At 36.9% G+C, this 23,098-nt stretch overlaps 1 protein-coding gene and 1 pseudogene across 1 annotated transcript; both read right to left on the reverse strand.

The window, feature by feature from the left end:
- Positions 1–12,486: 12,486 nt before the first annotated feature.
- LOC147472080 (putative aldehyde dehydrogenase family 7 member A1 homolog) lies at positions 12,487–17,508 on the reverse strand (annotated as a pseudogene).
- A 495-nt stretch (positions 17,509–18,003) lies between these two features.
- Positions 18,004–18,681, reverse strand: LOC147472081 (aminopeptidase B-like). Its single transcript, XM_086535849.1, has one exon. The coding sequence runs from the start codon at positions 18,679–18,681 to the stop codon at positions 18,004–18,006; it is 678 nt and encodes a 225-aa protein (XP_086391975.1).
- Positions 18,682–23,098: the final 4,417 nt, after the last annotated feature.

The following is a 23,098-nucleotide window of genomic DNA, read 5'->3' on the forward strand; positions in this document are numbered from 1 at the left end:
CGGCTGCGCCCTGCAAGCTGTGCTAAAAACAAAAGATCAATTCAAGGCAGATGATTTTATTGTGGTTGTTTTTCATGACCGTGGTAGCCGATAAATGGGCAAAATGTACAACGACAGTGGATGAAAGAAAAGGCTTCCTATAATTTTATGAAAGTAAAACCGAATATTATTTTTTATAGCATCCCTGTTTTTTCATGTTGCTTGGTGTTTATTTTCTTTTACTCAATAATTTCAGATTTTGACGTTTGGACTCAGCTACCATTGGGTGCCTGTCGGATTGCTCGTTTTTTACTTTGGCATGGCTAGGTATTTGTTTTAAAAAAAACATCTCGGCTTTATTTACGTAGGACTCGTAATATAGAATTTTTAATGCGCTCTGTTTTTAGAGAAAGCGTTTGGTCCGATGTATTCAGGTCACTTATGTTTCCTATTGATTATTTTTTGTAGCAATCTTATTATTTTTATTTAAAAAGCATTTTGGCATACTTCAAAGACCAAGTAGATATCAGATTCAGCTGACGCAGACGCCTAAGCGCATTATTTCCTTAGTGCCTTCGCAACAGAGCTTTTGCATTTTTGGGTTTAGCCGAAAAAGTTGTGGGTATTACAAAGTTTTGTATTCACCCGAAAGAATGGTTTCAAGCCAAGGAGCGGGTAGGTGGAACAAAGAAACTCAAGCTTGAAAAAATAAGAGCACTTCAACCAGATTTAATCATTGGGAATAAAGAAGAGAATACGCAAAAGATATTGAAGCTTGCGAGAGGAATTCCCTGTTTGGTTGAGCGATATTAATAATTTGGAAGATGCTGTCAATATGATTGACCAAGTTGGGGTCATGACCAATACTATTTCGAAAGCACAGCAGCTCATTCATTCAATATTTTATGCGCAAGCAGATTTGCCGCAAACCCAAAAATCTGTTTTATACCTTATTTGGAACGAGCCAATGATGGCTGCCGTAATGCCTTTTATAGATAATATGTTAGATGAAGCAGGCTTTAATAATGCCTTCAAGAAAGTCGCTATCCTGAGTTAGATGAGAAAGCCGTTAAAGAACTGAAACCTGATTTTATTTTTCTTTCCTCAGAACCTTTTCCCTTTAAAGAAGAGCATAGGAAATCTTATCAAGAAAAGTTTCCAGGTTCTAAAGTAATATTAGTAGACGGAGAATTATTTAGCTGGTATGGTAGCCGTTTACTCCAAAGCTTTGATATTTTTCGGAAACTAAATGAAGAGCTTCGCTCCATATAAAATTCCTGCGCTGGCTTTAGCCTTGTATTTTATTTGTATGCGCTTTTTTAATGACGGTTTGCAATATAGCTAGATAGCGACGCCGTTGCTTATCTCACAATTGCTCGCCGCGTAGCTGAGGCTGATTATTTTAGAAGTATTAATGGTTTGTGGAGTCCATTAAATTCTTGGTTGCTGGTACCTTTTATAAAGAGTGGCGTTGATTCTTGGACGGCGGCAAAGGCTTGAATGCATTTTTTGAGTGTTTTAATTTTACAGTTTTGGGCTCTGCTCAAAACGCTTTAATTTTTCACAGAATTATGTTACGCTCGGTACTTATTGTTGTTTAACCCGTTTGTTTTTTCGCTTATTTTCAAATGTTTGGAATGTGCTACAGCTAATTTTTGCTCTAGCCTATGTTTACCTTTTTATACAAAAAGATTTTATTTTAAAATCAAAATGATTTTTCTAGCTGCACTTGTAATGGGTTTAGGCTACTACGCCAAGCTTATTCTTTAGTGTTTTTTTATCTACACTTAGCAGTTTTAGCTACCCCCAAAACATTTAGAAAAACCTCATTACAGAAAAAAAAATAGTGCTGAATTATTTACTCGGTTTGGTGTGATTATTCTCATTGCAATTGCCTTGGGCTTTCAGCTACAAAAAAATATGAGAGTTGGCTATAACCGGCATGGCCGGTAAGCTGAATATGAGTTGGTACATCAATAGCGGCAAAACTTTTAAGGATAGTATAGATTTATTAATTCCGCCAGCCTATGAAGATAGCCCTTCTTTTTGGGAAGACCCTTATCTAAGTGCTGGGGAACTGTCTACGCCGTTTTCATCACTGTATCATTTTAAGCGTTGGGTTTTGCGTGTGGGGCATACTTGCCTTACGGCTGTGCTATGTGTTTCCAAAATAAGTATTTTTTTTATTCCCATTTTTATTATCTTTTTATATCGGTTAATAAAAAAGAAAAAAATATTAGAGGCTTATCAAAAAATATTTTGGGCTATTATAATCTTACTTGAGTTATTTGCATGCATTAGAAACAGGTATATCTGGCTTTCCATGTTTCTCATTATTATTTTGGGGTTTTGCTAATTCAAGAAATGAAATATTAAGTCTGAATAAGAAATATCGCTTAGCTTATTCTGCATTTCAATTGTAGTTTCCATTGTTTTCAGTTGTTCGTTTTAGAAGAAAAAATCAAAAGGCTATTTTGTTGCCCTCTGAGTTCAAGAGTAAAAAATAGAGAGAAAAAATAGTTCAAATTAATCCAAGCGAAGGTGATATTTGGGTGGTTTCATATCTTGCGGGGCTTAACAATTATACAATTGAAAATCACAAAACCATTAAACTGGACGACTTAGTAGCAGAAATGAAACGGTATAATGTTCGCTATTATTATCACTACAATAACGGAGAACACTTACCTATAACGTAAGACTGAAAAGTTTAACAATGAGTTTGAATTGGTGATCCCGTTTGGAATAGGGAGAGGCGATATTAACAAACTAAAAGACTAAAGTTTTGTTTTAACCCACTTTCTTATTTTACGTATGTAATCAAAATATCCTTGATTCATACGAATGCTAAAGATAATTAAGAAAAGCAAACCGGCGCCCATCATGCCATAAGCTGCCATTAGGTACTCAGACATATCAGAAAGGTAAATAATAATACCCGCCACGGTTATAAATAAGATAAAGAAAAGAGCAATGGTTGGGCCGCCAATATCAATCCGGCGCGGCTTAAATTTCATCCTGACTTTTATAGTACCATCTGAATTGTCTGAGCATATTAAATGTGTAATAGGCAAGGTGTAAACTTTCTCTTCGGCGAGTTCAGTATGAGGAATTATTTTTAAAATTCCACCTTTGTCCATGACCTCAAAATCTAATCCGTGTACATCAAAATGTTTGCCTTCCAACTTGCTTCGTAGCTCTTGTCTAGTGAATTTAGTCGTGTATGATAGCTTCTTGAATATCATATTTAGGATTTCCCCTAAGATAAAAAAAATAACTGACTCTTGCAAGTGCGGTTTTTCACAAAGTGTTATTTTAGTTTCATAAAATAAGCAAATATGAACACGGAAAATTTAGGAATAGGGTCGAAAATAGAGCATCCATTATTAGGAAAAGGTGTAATTGTTGAAGCGGGAAGTGAATTTTATAAAATTTGGTTTAAGTCTTCTAACTCGGTTAAAAACATTGCCAAAGACTTTGATTTAAAAGTGCTGTCCGCCATGGAGGGCGCAAGTGGAAGTGGGGAAGTAGCTTCCATGGCAGATTTAGAAATGGTGATTAACAATATCCTAGATCACGAGCAGATTTAAACGACGAGTAAATTTAGGTGGCAATGCAAGATGGAAACTATGATACTAAAACCGGGTTCGGACGATTTGCAAAGTAAAGAAATTCCTATTGAATCCTTTTCATAAATAGTGATGGTTCGTGATCGCTTGAGAGTGTTAGAGCAAAATATCAATTCACATAAAATATTGACTGACGAAGATAAAGTGCACATGCAACAATACATAACAAGGGCATATGGCTCATTGACGACCTTTAACGTATTGTTCAAGAATTCTTTTGAGCAGTTTAAGGGAAGTTCTAGTAAGGGGTAATAATGAATTGAATTATTAATATGTCATTCTGAAATTTCATGAGGAACGAATGAAATATTCAGAACCCTCGGAGAGCGCAGTACGTTGCCCATAATTGTCGCAGATGCTGAACAAACGAAGCTTCGCAACGTTTTTCAGCATGACAAGAGTGGTGGATTTAATTTTAAGGGCACTTGGTTAGTGAGTATATTTTCGTATAACTCGCACTTCAGAACTACAGTTTTTTGAAACATTACTCGATAGCAAACAATTTCAAGTCGTCATAGAGCGACTCTCTCATCAGCTTATCGAAAATCACCTTTCCTTCGAAAATACTGTATCATAGGCATGCAGCCGCGTGGGATTATCTCGGCGATAAAATTGTGGCTTATGTAGAGAAGATACGTGATATCCAAAATAGAATATGGGAAATTGGATATAACCTTTTATCGTGACGATTTTAAATCAAGCGACCAAATCATACACCACAGAAAACAGAATTGCCTTTTAGTCTTACCGATAAAAAAGTAATACTTGTAGACGATGTGCTTTATACAGGAAGAACAATTCGCTCCGCACTTGATGCTTTGTTAGATTTTGGGCGGCCGTCAAAAGTTGAATTGCTTACATTAATTGATAGAAGATTTAAAAGACAATTGCCCATACAGCCGACTACGTTGGCAAAACGATTGACAGCATTCACTCGCAAAAAGTAAAAGTGTTTTGGAAAGAGCTGGACAAAAAAAACGAAGTCGTATTATTAAATGAATAAAGGAAAAACCATATCAGTTGATAATTTGCTCGGGATAAAAGATTTGACTCCCGCAGATATTAATTTGATTTTGGATACGGCAGTAGGTTTTAAAGACGTATTACAGCGCCCGATTAAAAAAGTTCCAACTCTTAGAGATACTACAATTGTAAATCTCTTTTACGAAAACTCTACCCGTACCAAAATTTCTTTTGAACTAGCCGAAAAAAGACTGGGTGCTGATGTGGTCAATTTTGCAGCTTCAAGTTCTTCGCTGAAAAAAGGAGAAACACTCATAGATACGGTACAGAATATCCTAAGCATGAAAGTGGATATGGGTGGTAATGCGACACTCGGCAAGCGGTGCGCCTCATTTTTATCCAATCATATTGATGCAGCAATTGTAAAATGCTGGTGATGGTACCACGAACATCCTACCCAAGCTTTATTGGATGCCTTTTCAATGCGTGAGGCACAGGGAAGTCTTAAAGGAAAAAAAGGTTGCGATAATCGGTGATATAGCGCACTCAAGAAGTTGCACTTTCTAATATTTTTTGTTTGAAAAAATTAGGCGCTAAAGTAGTAGTCTGCGTCCGCCCACATTGATACCCAAGTATATTAGTAGCCTCGGTAGACTTAAGTTATAACGTTACAAGAAACGCTTGAATGGTGTGATATAGCCAATGTTCTTCGTTACAATTAGAGCGGCAGAATATGCCTCTATTTTCTTCGCTACGCGAATATTCTTTGCAGTTTGGTATAGACAAAAAAATGCTTGACGGACTTAAAAAAGAAATTACGCTTATGCACCCAGGGCCAATAAATCGCGGGGTAGAATTAAGTTCCGATGCAGCCGATAGCGAGCATTCAATTATCCTCGATCAAGTACAAAATGGAGTAGCTGTAAGAATGGCTGTTTTGTTTTTGCTTGCGCAGAAGGGGAAACATATAGTAAGTGATTAATTAAAACGGATATTTTAATGCACGGACTTTTTATTTTGGGAAATGGTTTTGATGTAAATCTTGGTCTCAAGACAGATTTACAGAATTTTTAAAGATTTTATAAAGAAACTTCCAGTAGTAATACATTGATAGGCAAATTAAAATCAACAATTGAAAAAGATATTGAAAATTTGGTCCGATTTAGAAATAGCTCTTGGGAACTATACGCAGGTACTAAAATCTCCTGAAGATTTCAAAATGTGTTTTTGAAGATATTGGAGATAGCCTTGCTGATTATATAGCAAAAGAGGAGGCTGATTTTGATTCAAAAAAAATACCTCAGAGCGGTTTTTTCAAGCGATTGGCTTCTCCAGAGAGTTGGATGGCAAAAGCTCAAAAAGAAGATATGCAAAATTTTTATCGAAAGTTGCATAACCAAGAGATTAATCTAAGTATAATGACTTTTAATTACACCAATACTTTTGAGAAATTAACTAGTACTATAAAGAAATAAATCAGTTCTAGGCAAAATTCGATTGGCTCAAATGTTCGTTTCGCCGGTATAGAGCACATACATGGATACCATGATAATAGAATGATTTTTGGTGTAAATGATATAACGCAAGTAACGAATAACACTTTTCACAATGATCAAAACTTTATTGATTCCTTTGTTAAAATAAACTGCAATCAAGCTGCTCAAAATAATACGGAGGTAGAATGTGAGCGTTTAAATTAAGCGTTCAAGGATGATTTTCATTTTATGGTTCATCTATTGGAAGGACAGATAAATTCTGGTGGGAGAATTATAGGTCAAAAGTTAATGGAGGAGTTTAGGTTTAATAATATTTTATAAGTGGTCGATATTCCTGCCAGACGGATTTATCAGCAGAAATCTATTCAAGAGTCAGTAGAGCAAGACTTTCTAAGTAAGACTAAACCTTAGTGATACTTAAAAGAGGTTCGGCTACTAAATTCATGTTGTTATTAATTCTAAAATATTTGTGATATATAGGTAAAGTTTTCAACTTTACCTTTGTTCGTCTGAGTCAGTGTTTACCAGCTTGCACAAGTATGCCTTGGCGTGGTGTTCTTGTGCGCTCCTCCACTATAATTCAAGCACAAGCTGCTTCGTACGTGCCTGCGCCTCAAAATGCTATAGAAAAAGACGTTATCCTTTACTATTCCGTACTTTTACACCCTATTTATGGGGTTTTTGATAAAATATTTAAACGTAATAAAGAGCAGGAAGTTGCTAAGGAGACTTTGGATGCTGGTTTGGAGAAAACCAAGAACGGCTTCTTTGTAATCTGTCCAAAGCGATTGCAGGCAAAAGCAAGGTAGATGAGGAGTGTTGGATGCCTTGGAGAAGCGCTGATTACAGCTGATGTAGGCGTAAAAACTACCGTTGAAATAATTGACCGAATTGAAGATCGTGTTGCAAAAGATAAATATTTAGGCACGGCAGAACTCAATCAACTCTTACAAGAAGAGATGATGAATATCCTTACAGAAGCGCCGACTCAGGAATATCAAAACTTTGATTTGCCGGCCGATAAAAGCCTTATGTAATGTTGGTGGTAGTGTGAATGGCGTTGGCAAAACATCCACCATCGGTAAGCTTGCCTATAATTTTAAGAAAGCTGGCAAGAAGGTTGTTTTAGGTGCGGCGGATACATTTAGGGCGGCGGCCGTAGAGCAATTAAAAATTTGGAGCCAGCGCGTAGAGGTAGATATTGTAGAAAAAGGAATGGATGCGGATCCAGCTTCTGTAGCTTTTGACACGGTAAAAAGTGGTGTAGCGAAAGGCGCTGATGTAATCATTATTGATACGGCAGGCCGATTGCATAACAAAGTGCATTTGATGGACGAGCTAAATAAAATAAAGCGAGTTATTCAAAAAACAATTCCTGATGCTCCGCACGATGTGTTGTTGGTTTTGGATGGTAGTACTGGGCAAAATGCATTAGAGCAAGCCAAACAATTTACTTCTGCTACAGATGTAAAATCACTGGCCATTACAAAATTAGACGGCACGGCAAAAGGAGGTGTGTATTAGCAATTGCGCATCAGTTTAATATCCCCGTGAAGTATATTGGCGTGGGGGAGCAAATGACCGATTTACAAGTATTTAATAAACACGAGTTTGTTGACAGTATTTTTAGCCTAAATACCTAAAAACCTTTATTTGCAAGCTTTTCAAAGCATTTTATAAAATATCAAACCCCGAAAATCAAAAGTATCACTTTGGATTTTCGGGGTTTGTGTTGTACCTTTGGGGTGTGGTAAATCGAGCTTTATTTGATGAAATAAGTGGGTTGGCAAAACAATTTCCTGCCGTGGCTATACTTGGCCCAAGGCAAATTGGCAAGACGACCTTAGCGAAGCTATTGTCAAAAAAGCTCCATAAAAAAACAGTATTCCTCGATATAGAAAAACCTTCGGACAGATTAAAGCTAGAGTATTGCTGAAGAATTTTTTGATGCACACAAAAAAGATTGTGTTATTCTAGATGAGGTGCAATACATGCCCGAGGTATTCAATGGGCTACGTCCAATGATTGATGACTATCGCAAAAACGGACGCGTTATCCTCACGGGGTCGGCGAGTCCGGCATTGGTGCGAGGTGTTTCAGAATCTTTGGCTGGGCGCATTGCCTATACTGAGTTAAGTACTTTTAATCATACCGAATTGCCCGCGCGCATTTCGCTGATGAAGCATTGGTTTCGGGGCGGGTTTCCTGATGCGCTATTGGCAAAAACAAACGAAGCCTCGGCGCAGTGGCTTAGTAATTTTATAAAAAGTTATGTAGAGCGTGATTTGAATTTGTTGTTTAATCATCGTTCTCGCCCGCCTTGGTGCGTAATTTTTGGCGCATGCTTGCCAACAATAATGGTGGCTTGCTCAATGCCGAAAAATATGCCCGCTCTTGGGCGTAACGGCTCCTACGGTTCATCGCTATATTGATTTTTGGAAGGTGCTTTTTGATAAGAAGATTATATCCTTGGCATAGCAATGTGAATAAACGATGGTAAAATCGCCTAAATAATTTATTCGAGATTCTGGGCTGTTGCATCGTTTGGCAGACATTAATAGCATGGATCAACTGCGAGGTATTTTACTGCTAGGCGAGTCGTGGGAAGGTTTTGTAATAGAGCAAATACTGCAACTTTGCCGATGGGGTGTTGCCATTTTTTTATCGCACCACGATGGGGCCGAGGTAGATTTGGTATTGGTAAGGCAAAATAAAATTGCCGTTGCCAGAGAAATAAAGTACGGTCGTTCTCAACCCCCCAACGCGGGGTTTTTATGAAATCCTTAAAAGATTTGAAGCCCAAGAAGGCCTTTGTAATTACTTATGCTGGCGATAGTTATCCGTTGGATAAAATATCTTATCTTGTAGCTTTAAAACGTTTATGAACGAACATATACATAAAAGATAATCCCGAAAATCAAAAGTGTTACTTTGGATTTTCGGGCTTTGGTAAAATAGAAAAAATATTGAAAACAAAAAAACTAAAACAAGATAAAGTCAATATCACAACCCTAGTTTTAGTAAAAATATGGTGGATAGTGAAGTGCTATCTGCACAGCTTGATGCAACGATATTGCTGTGCAACACGAAAGTGAAGTATTGGATTATAATATTTCTATAATAAACACCAGCGGTTTTTATTGACAAAGCCAAAGAGGAAAGTATCAATACCATCCTTGAGCTTTTGGGAATATAAAAAGGAAGGTCAGCTGGATAAGGTGATGGTGACTGGTGTTTGAGTGAGCGATATATGGTGATTTGGCAAAAGAAATTCCCGAAGTAGATGCATGGTTTGGAACTATGGAGCTGCCTAATATCCTAAAAGCTTTTGAAGCAGATTATAAAGAAGAATTAATCGGAGAGCGTTTTTTAGCAACGCCTAGTCATTATGCTTAGGTAAAAATTAGTGAAGGCTGTAATCGCACTTGTTCGTTTTGTGCTATCCCGCTTATGCGAGGCAAACACGTATCCAAGCCCATAGAAGAATTAGTAAAAGAAGTAGAGTTACTGGTGCAGAAAGGGGTGAAAGAAATTATGCTCATTGCGCAAGAGTTGACTACTATGGATTGGTTTATTTACAAAGAAAGAAAATTGGCAAATTGCTTCGCGCTTTTTGTGCAATAGAAGGTTTGGGAGTGGATTCGTTTGCACTATGCTTACCCCTCATAAATTCCCTGTTGAGATTATTGATGTAATGCGTGAGGAACCTAAAATTTGCAACTATCTCGATATGCCTTTGCAACATAGCGCTGATGATTTGTTGTTTTCTATGAAGCGTCAAATCACCTCGGGTGATATGTATGAATTGATAGATGAAATTAAAAAACGCAATCCAGAAATTGCTTTGCGTTCAACTTTTATTGTGGGTTATCCTGGTGAAACTTTGGAACATATTGGAGCAGTTAAAAGAGTTTTTAGGAAAATTCGCTTTGATAGAGTAGGGGTGTTTACGTATTCTCACGAAGAAAATACTGGGGCTTATGATTTAGAGGATACCATTCCGCAAGAAGAAAAAGAACGACGTGCGCAAGATGTTATGGCTTTTCAGCAAGAAATTTCTTTAGAGAAAAACGAAGAAAAGATAGGGCAAACCTTCCGAGTAATAATTGATAGAAAAGAAGCGGGCCGCTATATAGGAAGAACGGAATTTGATAGTGTGGAAGTAGATAATGAAGTAATTGTAAATACTAATGAAGTATTACAGCCAGGAGATTTTGTGGTGGTAAAAATTGAGAAAGCGTATGATATGATTTGGAGGGGGCTCAAATTAATGAATAAGGAGACCGCTTCGTTCCTCGCGGAACTCAGTCTAGATTCTGCGAGGAAGGAAGCAGTTCTTTAAATAACAAGCATCGACATTTATGAATCAAATAATCCAAGTAAAAAACTTAGTAAAAAAATACGACGACTTAACGGCCGTAAATGATATTTCTTTTGATGTAAAAGAAGGAGAAATTTTTGGTTTGCTGGGGCCGAATGGTGCGGGGAAGACAACGACTTTAGAAATAATAGAAACACTCGGTAGTAAAACGAGTGGTCAAGTCATAGTAGATGGTTTTGATTTAGATGAAGAACCGCAAGAGATAAAAAAAATAATTGGAGTACAACTTCAGAGTGCAGGGTTTTATCCGAATTTAAATTTAAAAGAATTAGTAGAACTTTTTGCCGGGCTTTATAATATAAAAGTAGATACTATGGAGGTCTTGAATTCTGTTCAACTTAAGGATAAAGCAAAAAGTAAATTCAAACAATTGTCTGGCGGTCAGAAACAACGATTTTCTATAGCCACTACTTTGATTAATCGACCTAAAATTGTATTCTTAGATGAGCCTACTACAGGGCTGGACCCGCAGGGTCGTCGAAATCTGTGGGACTTGATATTGGACATTAAAAGCAAAGGCACCACTATTGTTTTAAACCACACATTATATGGATGAGGCTGAGGTCCTTTGTGATAGAATAGCCATAATTGATACAGGAAAATACTAGATATAAAATCACCAGATCAGTTCATAGATGATTTAGTGGCAAGTGGGTTTGAAAAAAAGAAAGCAGTTAAGGCTGCCAATTTGGAGGATGTATTTTTATCTTTAACGGGTAAAGAATTAAGAGATTTATAATGAAGAATTTAGCACTGCTTTTTTTAGGACTTATTCTATTCGCTTCTTGCGATCTGAATAAGTACACTAAGGTTTATATCAAAAACAATAATTCATTTCCTGTAAATGTTGCTTTGAAAACAAATAATATTGAAACGCTTTACCGAGTTGAAGCGAATGGTGAATTAGATACACTTCGGAAGTTTACAGATATTACTTTAGAAGATGGTCAGTGGGAGTTTAAATTTATTAATGCTGAAACCAATCAATTAATAAAAGAGCATAATCATGGACAGTTTTGGAAAGGTGATTTAGCAAATGGCTTGACTGTGAGAATGGAAGGGAATAAATTTGAATTTTCTGTAGATAATTAGTCAATTACAAATTATTTAATTACGAATTACGATTGATGAATGCTTAATTTTTGACAATCTGTATTCGTAATTCGTCATTCACACATTCGTAATTATATTTACATTATGGGATTAAATAAAGTAGTGGCAAATGCTGATGAGGCAATAAAGGGAATTGAAGATAATATGATGCTTATGTTAGGCGGTTTCGGTTTATGCGGAATACCTGAAAAATGCATCAATGCTTTGGTGAAAAAAGGAGTAACTGGTTTGACCTGTATTTCTAATAATGCGGGCGTAGACGATTTTGGAATCGGGCTTATGTTACATGGTAAGCAAGTAAAAAAAATGATTTCATCTTACGTTGGTGAGAACGATGAGTTTGAAAGACAAATGCTTAGTGGTGAATTAGAAGTAGAGCTAGTACCACAAGGTACTTGCTACCCGTTGTATGGGCTACGGTTATGGAATCCCCAGTAGTTTATACTCCAGCTGGTAGGTACAGAATCGCCGAAGGCAAAGAAACCCGAAAGTTTACCATGTATGGTGAAGAAAAGAGTCTTTACTGGAGCGTGCTTTTGAAAGCGATTATGCTATTGTAAAAGTTTGGAAAGGCGATGACAGGTAATTTAATTTTTAAAGACACAGCAAGAAATTTTAATCCGTTTAAATGGCCATGGCGGGCAGAATTACTATTGCCGAAGTAGAGCATTTGGTAAACCCTGAGAGTTACATCCTAATGAAATTCATGTGCCGGGCATTTATGTAAACCATATTTTCCAAGGGGCCCAGAATTACGAAAAGCGTATAGAACAGAGAACGGTGAGGGGTAATTCTCTATTGATGAAACATTGATGAAACGTAGAACAGTTGGATATTGGTATTTACCTAATCATTAATACAAAAAAAGCCGAAGCCAAATGCTTCGGCTTTTGATTTAGAGTTTTTTTACATTAAAATTCAAATTTTAAATGCCTTGAGCCAGAGGTAGCTCGGTAGTATAAATTTATTGTGTTAGTTTGTCTACGCATATAAATTTTCCATGCGTCACTTCCGCTTTCGCGTCCCTCCGCCGGTTTCTTTTTCTCCACCAAAAGCACCACCAATTTCAGCACCGCTTGTACCTATGTTTACATTGCTATACCACAGTCGCTACCACTAGCAGATAAAAATTTTTCTGCTTCAAGTAGATTACTCGTCATGAAGCAGAAGATAAGCCTTGTGGCACATCGTTTTGCATAGCAATAGCTTCACCAATGTCTTATATTTCATAATATATAAAATAGGAGCGAAGGTTTCGTACTGAACAATTTCCATTTCGTTTTTAGCTTCAATGATGAAAGGGTTTTACATAGCAACCACTTGCATATTTTTTGCCTTTAAGCACACCGCCTTCTACCAATACTTTTCCCCTTGGGCTTTAGCCGCTTCAATAGACTTTAAATATTGCTGTACCGCGTCTTTTCAATTAATGGTCCCAGGGTGATTTTTTTCATCTAATGGATCACAATTTTTATTTGACCATAAGCACCCACAAGTGCTTTCTTAACTTGTTATATACTTTTTCATGAATAATTAATCGACGAGTAAAGTACACGTTGTCCGCCGTACCTACAGCGCCAAATACAGCACCTACCAATGTCATGTCTAAATTTTGCATTTTGGGTAATTGATTATGGCATTGTTACCACCCAGTTCTAACAAACTAGTACCGAGTCTTGCACCTACAGCAGCACCAACGGCTTTGCCCATACGAGTGCTTCCCGTAGCAGAAACTAAAGGCATCCGTTTATCATGACTCATCCATTCACCAACTTCTCTGCCGCCATTAATCAAACAGCTAACACCTTCGGGTACTCCGTTCTTTTTGCATACTTCTTGCGTAAGCAATTGACAAGCAACTGCTGTTAGAGGTGTTTTTTCAGAAGGTTTCCAAACACAAACATCACCACAAACCCAAGCAAGAGCAGTATTCCAACACCAAACTGCCACAGGAAAATTAAAGGCAGAAATAATGCCTACTATTCCTTTAGGGTGCCATTGCTCATACATTCTATGACCAGGGCGCTCACTATGCATAGTTAAGCCATGCAACTGACGGCTAAGCCCTACAGCAAAATCACAGATATCAATCATTTCTTGTACCTCGCCTAGCCCTTCTTGATAGCTTTTGCCCATTTCGTAGCTTACTAATTTGCCAAGGGCGGCTTTGTTTTCTCTAAGTTTTTCACCAAGCTGACGAACCACCTCGCCACGCTTAGGAGCTGGCCAAGTGCGCCATTCTTTAAAACCTTATCGGCAGTTTCCATTACACGCTCATAATCTTGTTTGCGTGTAGAGTATGCCGAGGCTATTAATTTGCCATCAGTAGGAGAGTAGCTTTTCCAGTATTTCATGTTTCGCTGCGTACCACTTTTTACCTTAAATGTGCCGCTATTTATTTTCTTTAAATTGAGTTTTTTGAGAATTGCTTGCATTCTTTTTTTATTTGAAGCTGCAAGTTAAATGTTTAATTCTTAATGCTTAATTCTTAATGCTTAATTTTTAGTTACAAGTTGAATCAAGTGTTATGCCCTTTGATTTGAGAAGCTTAATAAATCTTTTCAGTGCGTTTTTGCATTTTTGTCTGGATTTCTTAGCAAGCTATAAGTTGTATTGCCTTTTATCATAGCTCCAAGCTAATGAGTTCTCTGTCCGTCAGAGAATCTACTTGTTTTCTATAGTAAAAAATTTGCAGCGCTATCAATGCTCCATTGGTTGTAACCCAAAAGGGGGTTATAGACAAATTATAATCTACCATTTTCTTGACATTCAATGTTCTATTCAAGTTTGAGTGCTAAAGAAGTGTATGAATCCATGTTCCATGAAGTTGCCGCGATAGCATTCGACTAGGTGCAAAAGCGAACCTCTTCATTTGTCCAGCAAGAAAATTCAGTATACGAATGATTTAAACCATGTTCAAAACCACCAAGGATTTTATGAATTCTAGAAGAATAATCTGGAGCATCATTTACAGTAACAGCTAGCTCTTGAATTTCTTCTTCTGAAATCCTTTCTTTGTATGCATTTAGAATATAAACTACCAGGCTACCAATGAAAAGAAGAAATAGAATCGTAAGTATTTGAAAAGTTCGCCATATTTTCTTTTTTAAAATCACCTAATATTACTTTACCTCACACTTCATAACCTCTCTTTGCCCAAATTTGCCAACAAAAGAATCACCTATAGTTATGGGGCCAACACCTGCCGGTGTACCTGTAAAAATCATATCACCAATGTTGAGCATAAAGAACTGGGAGACATACACAATGATGTCGTCTATGTTGTGCAGCATAAGTGAGGTATTTCCTTTTTGAATAGGCTCACCATTTTTATCTAAAGTATATTCTATTTGTCCATCGGCATTTGTTACTTCTTCCACAGCTACAAAATCTCCAACTACAGCGCTGTGATCAAAGGCTTTTGCTTTTTCCCAGGGCAAACCTTTGGCTTTTACTTTTTCTTGGATATCACGCGCGGTAAAACCCAATGCCCACGCTAACTTCTTTGTAAAAATCTTTGGTGAATTTTCTTTTTACGTGCCGACCATTATTACAAATTCGATACACCAGCTCGCCTTCATAATGTATGTCTTTTGAAAAATTAGGATAGTAAAATGCTTTATTATCTCTTAGTAAAGCGGTGTGTGGCTTGAAGAAAACAACGGGTTCAGTAGGTACATCATTACCTAATTCCTTGGCATGTGCAACGTAGTTTCTTCCTATGCAGATTATTTTCATTTTTTATGATTTGTTTTTAGGCTAGTAGGGATTAGGGCTCCTCTTTATTTTCATTAGGTTCTTTACTTGGTTTGATTTTTTCTTCTATTAACTTTTTTTTTATTGTTGAAAAAAATTCATGGTTCTATCGAGCCAATTGTTGCGAACTTTCTATTATTTCAATACTCTTTTTGTGCTTTTTCTGGAGTAAGGGAATGTCCTTTTCATCCCATTTGCCCAATACATATTCAACTTGTCGGCCTCTGCCAAAATCATTGCCTAAAACCAAAACGTAGACGGGCGTACTGTTGAGTTTTTAAAACTTTCTTCTATGCTTTTTAAGCATTGTGCCCCCCCGGCGCTTCCGTTCTTTTTTTAGCTTTTGAGTATCTAAAGGAAAGGCGATATCATCTGTTATAATAAGAACCCCTCCAAAGGGATTTTTTCTTTCTGCATCCAATAATGAACTGCTTTGCCGCTCAAATTCATAAAGGTGCTAGGCTTTAAAAGTATAAGATTTCTGCCTTTGAACTTTATGGTGCACACATCACCTAGTTTATCTGTTTTCCATTTCCCATCGTGCTTAATAGCCAAAAGGTCTACTATATCAAAACCAATATTGTGGCGGGTATCATTATACTCGCCACCCATATTGCCAAGACCAACTATTAGAAATTTCACGAAGCGAAAATAAGAAGTTTACTTGCCTTCTAATTTTTCTTAGTAACGATTTTATAATCTTGGAATAACAAATTCTTCAGAACCAACGTTTCTGATTTCGATTTTTTTTGCTAAAAAACGCATACTGCTTTTACCATTATTCATTTGATATTCTAATGGAACTCCGTTTAAATTTGGAAACATGGTCAGCAAATGAAAATCTTCAGAACGCAAATCGTAGGTAATGGGAATGTCTGCTTTTTTGCCATTTTTGTAAGTTACAGAACCTCTAACCGCATTGTAGCCAGCTATGTTTTCCTTATTTTTTGAATGTATAGGTAGCACCTTCAAATACTTTGTTTGCTTCGCTCACTTCTTCTCTTTGGTCAGCAATAGTGCATAAGGTGTCCTTGAATTGTTTTTAAGGTAGCCGAAGAACCTTCTTTCCCATTGTAAAAATTTTGGTATTTTCATAACCATTATTTAATTGAAGGTGCCTTTTGATAAACTTCCTTTTTCATAAACCGTAAATGTGCCAGCCGTTTTTTTGCTACCGTCAGTATATACTTTTATAAGTAATAATACCTTCAGAGAAAAGCCGCTGAGCATTGCCGTGAGCATTGTACAGCTAAGTTTCGAGTATTGATATTAAATATTTCATATTGAAGTATTTAGCCCCATGACTGTTGTTATAAAGTTAGTTTAATTAAAGGGTACTAAAGTTAAATGTAATCTAGGTTTAACATTAAAGTAATTATTGTTGGATCATATTTTTTTTGTAAAATAGTTGTTGTTGTCCAATAATTTTAGAATATACATACCGGCTGAACAGATGGTAGCAGAACTTGCTGCAATCCTTTTTTCAGGCTTAATTGCTCACCGTACACTGTGCTTCCATTCAGGCTTGTTAGTTCAATTCTGCCTTTAAACCGAACGGGTGATGATACTAATATGATGCCTTTGTTTGGGTTAGGGTATATTTTAAAATTGGTATTTTCAGCTTTTATTTTTCTGATATTGGTAACCAAGCCACAGTTGCCTGTTCCATAATCACTGGTAAGTGGGTCTGTAAAACCGCTTCTTTTAATTCCTAAGCAATATTCGCCAGCTTTTATTTCTTTTGAAAAAATGCTCCTATTTTTATCAGTAGGCGAACCAGCCAACCAAAACTATCATTGACTAGGCTCCAGTTTTGGGAAACATCGCTCTGTAAAAAAGCTAATGCTATCTCTGAGTTTTTGAGCCACGAAGAATCTATAAAATTGTCGGCTCCCGTACCATTATAGAGAAAGTGTATGCTGCCATTCAGGTTGTCTAAATTTATACCAGCTACTCGCCAGTATCTCTTGTCGTTTAGCACATAGCCGTTATTGGGATTAGTAGTAAATCGGTCTGGAGCTAGCCAGTTATGCTCTACGCGCAGTAAACTTGAGTCATTCGCATTATCTAAGCTGCTAATCCAAGCTCTTACTTTTGCATGATTTAACGCTCTGGGTACTGCAGTTTTTATAACTAGTTCGTCTTCGGTAATCGCATCGGCAATTCTACCTTCAGGGTCTACTACAATCATTTCTGGCTTAAAGTTTAAATTTACTTTTAGCTGCATACAGCGTCCGTTAAAGTTTAGGTCATAAACTTGACGATTAAAATGTTTGTCATAAAAACCAACGGAAAGTGGCACGTTATTATAATAGTTTGGAGCTTGGTGTTTTCTATGTCTTATAAATACGGATGTTTGGTACGTACTGCCATTGTTATTTATTTGAGCAGAATCTATTGCGTAATGCGGAAATCCAGATTGAAAAATCCAATCATTAAAAAAATCATTCATATTAATACCGGAGTAGTTTGTGAGGTAATCCCTTAAATCTTGACTGCTAATATCTTTAAATTTATAATCGTTTAAAAAAGCGGTTGTTCCATTAAAAATGAAAACTATCGCCTAAGTAAGTTCTCAGGGTATGAATAGCATCTGCACCTTTATTGTAAACAGTAGGTCCATAAGTATGTAGGCTATCCATGGGCGATATTGCTTTATAGCCATTATCCGCAATATGGGCACGGCTTAAAACTGAGAAATGATTTTCGTTGACAGCATTATTGTATGCCTCGGACCGTAGGTAACTCTTGGTGCAAATTTTCGGCATAACTCGCCCAGCCTTTCATTTAGCCACATATCTCCAGCCGTTCGGCAGGTTACTAAATCGCCCCACCAGTGGTGAGCCAATTCATGAGCTATTAAGGTTTCATAGTTTAAGGTGCCGTCTATAAAAGCATTACCTATATGAATGTTAGTAGCATGCTCCATGGCACCAGCAGAGAAAGGGACTAGCGTATAGCCAACTTTTGAAAAAGAGTGCGTACCAAAGTTTTTTTCTAGCATAGAGAAAGAAGATTGTAAGTTGGCAAATGAGCCATTCACTCGGTTGGTATCTGCTGCCTGGGCAGCAATCCATGCAGGAGTGATACCATTGTTCCCATTAAGCGTTTTTTTTACCCAAACATATTCGCTTACTGCTACGGCGGCTAAATAGCTCGGGATTTCCTCGTTTAGCTTGTAGTGCCATTGTATACGATTGTTGCTTAATAAGCTTGAGTCTAAGAACAGGCCATTGGCAACCCCCATATCGCTAAACCGAGTGGTGATGTAAAACTCATAAGGGCTGCGCTCAACAAAATTATCAAAACAAGGATGCCAATAGCGCCCTACAGAGTGTGGCTGCGCATTAAACCCTACGCCCATTTGAAAACTATAATTCCCTACGAAATAATAACCACCCCATGTCACATCTTGAGTAGGCTGACCTCCATAATAAATATCAATCGTAGCAGTATCGCCTTGGTTAAAAGTACTAGGCGTATTTATGGTAAGCGTAGGTCCCAAATGAGTAAAAGTGGTTTGACCGCCGTTCCATAAAACACTATCTACTTGCAGGCCTTCTAAATCAAACAACACCGTATTTTGATTATTAATTTTGGACTCTATCAAATGTTAGCGTGTCCTTTTATTTGCTTTCCGCCAAAATCTGTAATATCGCAGTAGAGGATGTGCGTTTAATATCTATGCTATCGCTCCGCTCAATGCTTGCGCAAATGCTTGATAATAAACACGAAGGATAATAAACTAGAAATGCTTTTTCATTGGATAATATTATTGGCATAAAGCTACGAAAAAAACGTGCTTACTGCTTCTTATTTGCTTGATGAGTTTGCAATAAAAGCGCAGGATACTGCTAAAAACATTTCAAGGCATACGCTTAAGGCCAGTATCATTGCGGATATAAAAAAGCTTTGACATAGATAAGTTTATAAAAAAAAGTAAGAAAGGATACAACTTTTTATAAATCGTTTAAAAGCTTAAGCTTGGTAAGTTGCACACAGTATAACGATATTGAGTTTAAAAATAAAAACGGTGATCGAATTGCATTTTACAATAGCATAAGCAAACAAGTTTACGATGGACAATGCAGACGCATGACCAACGAAAATGAAAAATTTTCTAAAAAATATTTTAAGAAAAATAAGGAACCAAAAAATACAACGGCACAGTTTTACCACAAGCTTTTTATGATTGATAAAAAACAGTGTAATGAAAACGATATAGTAGGCGGCGCTGTGTCTGAAGACGAAAACCAAAGAATCAATCAATTAAAAAAGCTCGTATTTAACCCGGGCGAGTCTATATCGGGAGCGCCAGGGGTAGGCGGCAAGGTAGGTATATTTGAAGAAGGTAGAAAGGAGCAATATAATTTTACATTAGACAAAAAGCTTTATAACGGCACTTGGTGTTATGTTTTTAGGGCAACGCCTAAAAAAGAATTTAAAAAAAATAATGTTATTAATTACCTCAATACTTGGTTTCGAGTAAGCGATTATGCTATTGTTCAGCGCCACTATTCCTTAAGTTACAATACGTTATTGTATGACTTTGATGTGTAATGAAGGTGAAACTAAAAACCTTCAAGAAAAAATTGCTTCCCTATGAAGTGTATTATAAAGGGAACTGGCACTTTATTGGTAAAAAAAGAGAACGTGCTGAATTTTCTACCATTATAACTGACTTTAAATAGTGTATAAGCTTAACATGTTTTGAGTGGCATTTATATTATACTTCTTATTTTATTCTAAGTAAAATGAGAAATTTAAGTTTAATCTTCGCAGTTGTTCTATCTCTTACAATTGGGTGTAGGTGAAAAATACAATCTCAACGGTAGACTAATTCTAATACCAATTCCAACCAAAATTAAACACATTGGAACCGTATGTACTGATTAAAAAGTACAATTTAGTTTGGACGGGTTACACCAGCTATGCTAGTTGGGGTTGATGTCAACTTGAGAGAGAATATAAACTTTATTCTGTAAATCAGAAATTATTGCGCAAAACAATAGAGCAAGCTTTTGATGCTGAAGGTGATTTTATAGTCACGCTTCCCGTGTACGATAAAGGGAATATTCGTTGTGTTCGGTTTGAGATGCAAAAATTCTGGAACTATAGCTAAAGAAACTCAAAAACGTCTGTGTTTATAGTTTTAAAGCCGTTATGATTGGAAATGAGTTGAGTACAGTACGTTTAGATTTTTATGGAAGTAAAGGTTTGCGAGCTTATTTTCAAATGAAAGATCAAACGGTATTAATGGAACCAACAGTTTTGGGAGGGAAAATCTATTATGTGCTATTCGATAAAAAAAACGCTGGCGCGGTAAAGCAAAATTTTGAAATTTTAGGAAAAAAGTAAATTAAGGAAAATGAAAAGAATATTATCTACTATTATTATGATTACCTTTTTGGGTACGGCTACTACTTATGGCATGTGGTTGGTGAGCGACGAGCAAGCAATAGCAACCTACGGAGAGCAGAAGTTATTTTTTTCCACAAAAGTTTTTACTTGCAAAATTAGACGTTGATGCATTTAGAACTTTTCAAGCTTCTGTGCCACCAGAAGAAACCAATTCATATCCTGTTATTGAACTACCCACACCGCAGGGTAGGATGATGAAATTTTACGTTTACGATGCTCCAATTATGGCACCAGCTTTGGCCAATCGGTATACGGATATAAATACATATACCTTAATTAGTACCGAGGATCAAAGAATTACCGGTAAGGCTGACTTACGCATTGGGGGGTTTCACGCTAAAATATTTAATGGACAAAAACCTATTTTAATAGATCCGTATAAACATGGAAACAAAGAGTGGTACTTTGTTTTTTATAAAAAAGATTACAACAAACCAGCAAATGAGCGTATGCAATGCTTGGAGGATGATGACCCCGATGAACTTCATCAAGATGCGCTGAATTTAAATAACGATATTCCTCAACTAAAAGGGTTGCAAAAAACATTTGGAACTGTAAAAAGGAAGTACCGTTTAGCCCTTGCTTGTACTATAGAGTACTCTGCCGCAGTAGGTGGCGCTACGCCTACTAAGGCAAGTGTACTATCAGCAATGGTTACTACAATGAATAGGGTGAACGGTGTATTTGAAAGAGAGTTTTCTATGAAAACAGAGCTAATTGCCAATACAGTTGATGTGATATACCTGCCCAGTGGCGGTACTGACCCGTATACGAATAGTAGCGGCGGTGCCATGCTTGGCCAGAATGCCAATACATTGTCTAGCGTAATTGGTAACAACAATTTTGATATTGGACACGTATTTAGCACAGGTGGTGGTGGTATTGCTAGTTTTGCTAGTGTATGCCGTGGTTCAAAAGCACGTGGTGTTACAGGCTCAAGTAATCCTGTGGGCGACCCATTTGATATAGATTATGTGGCTCACGAAATGGGACACCAATTTGGTGGCAGCCATACTTTTAATTCACTTATCGGTTCATGTAATGGCAATGGTAGTAGCTCAAGCTCGTATGAGCCAGGCAGCGGCACGACAATAATGGCATATGCAGGTTTGTGTGGATCTGATAATAACAGGTAATAGTGATTGATTACTATCATATTCGTTTCTTTGTCTCAAATGAGCAGTTACATGAACGGTGCTGGAAACTGTGGAGCAAATTCTTCTACCAATAACACGCCGCCGAATTTAAATTCAATAAACCAGACCTATACTATTCCTTACAAAACTTTTTTTGAACTAGAGGCAGATGCTTCTGATGCAGAAAACAACCCCATGACCTATTGTTGGGAACAATGGGACCTAGGAGCTATGGGCCTTGGGCAGCAGTTTTCTGCTGGGAATCCTTTGTCTAGGTCTTTTTACCCTTCAGGATCAGAAGTAAGAGCTTTTCCTGAGTTATTTAAGCAACGACCAGAAATATTAAAATCAAGAGGTGAGGTGTTGCCAGAATTAACCCGTGACCTTAACTTTAAATTAGCTGTGCGTGATATCAATAATGGCTATGGATCTTTAACTACTCAGAAGATGAACTGAATATTCAAGCAGTAAATATGGGTACTAATTTAGTTTAGGTTAACGAGCCATGGCACAAATGGACAAATCTGGACAGGGGATACAAAACAACCGTAACTTGGAATGTAGGTGGCACTACAGGCAATGGAATAAATACTCCAACGGTTGATATTTTATTTTTCTATAGATACTGGTCGTACGTACCCATGGAAATGGCAAGTATGTACCTAATTAATGGTAGTTATGACATTCTTGCGCCAAACTACGCTACAGAATTGGGGCTGCAGTAAAAGTCAAGGGCCATAAATAATATTTTCTTTGATGTGTGTAACGGGCTATATAAAAGTGCAGCCACAGTTTATCCAGTCAGTGTAGAGCAGTACTCTTTAGAAAATATAAAGTGTATCCTATTTCCCGTACTCCTTACCTTATCATGAGAAGTTTACCGAAAAATACGCGAGTTTGAAACTTTTAAAAGCGATTTAACCCGGGGGCTTATTAAAAAAAAATTAAAATTCAAGATAGAATTAGTCTTTTCTAGATTTAACAACGGAAATTAATTTTTTAAATTTTTTTTTTTTACTCTTGAAAACGGACAACAGTTCACTAAAAAAGTTGTTATTAGCAAATAATACTTGCAACATGGTACTATTGTTGATGTATACATAGCAAAAACTAAATCAAGCTTTTTATTTTTTAGATTAACAGAATATTTTCATTCCAAATCAACGAAATGGTTGCATTCCTACGTCTATAATAGTACCTTTGCACCGATAGCAAAGGGAAAAA

This window comes from Penaeus japonicus, unplaced genomic scaffold (genome assembly GCF_977035675.1).
Source record: "Penaeus japonicus unplaced genomic scaffold, GWHDUDI00000001_assembly GWHDUDI00000004, whole genome shotgun sequence".
NCBI lineage: Eukaryota > Metazoa > Arthropoda > Malacostraca > Decapoda > Penaeidae > Penaeus > Penaeus japonicus.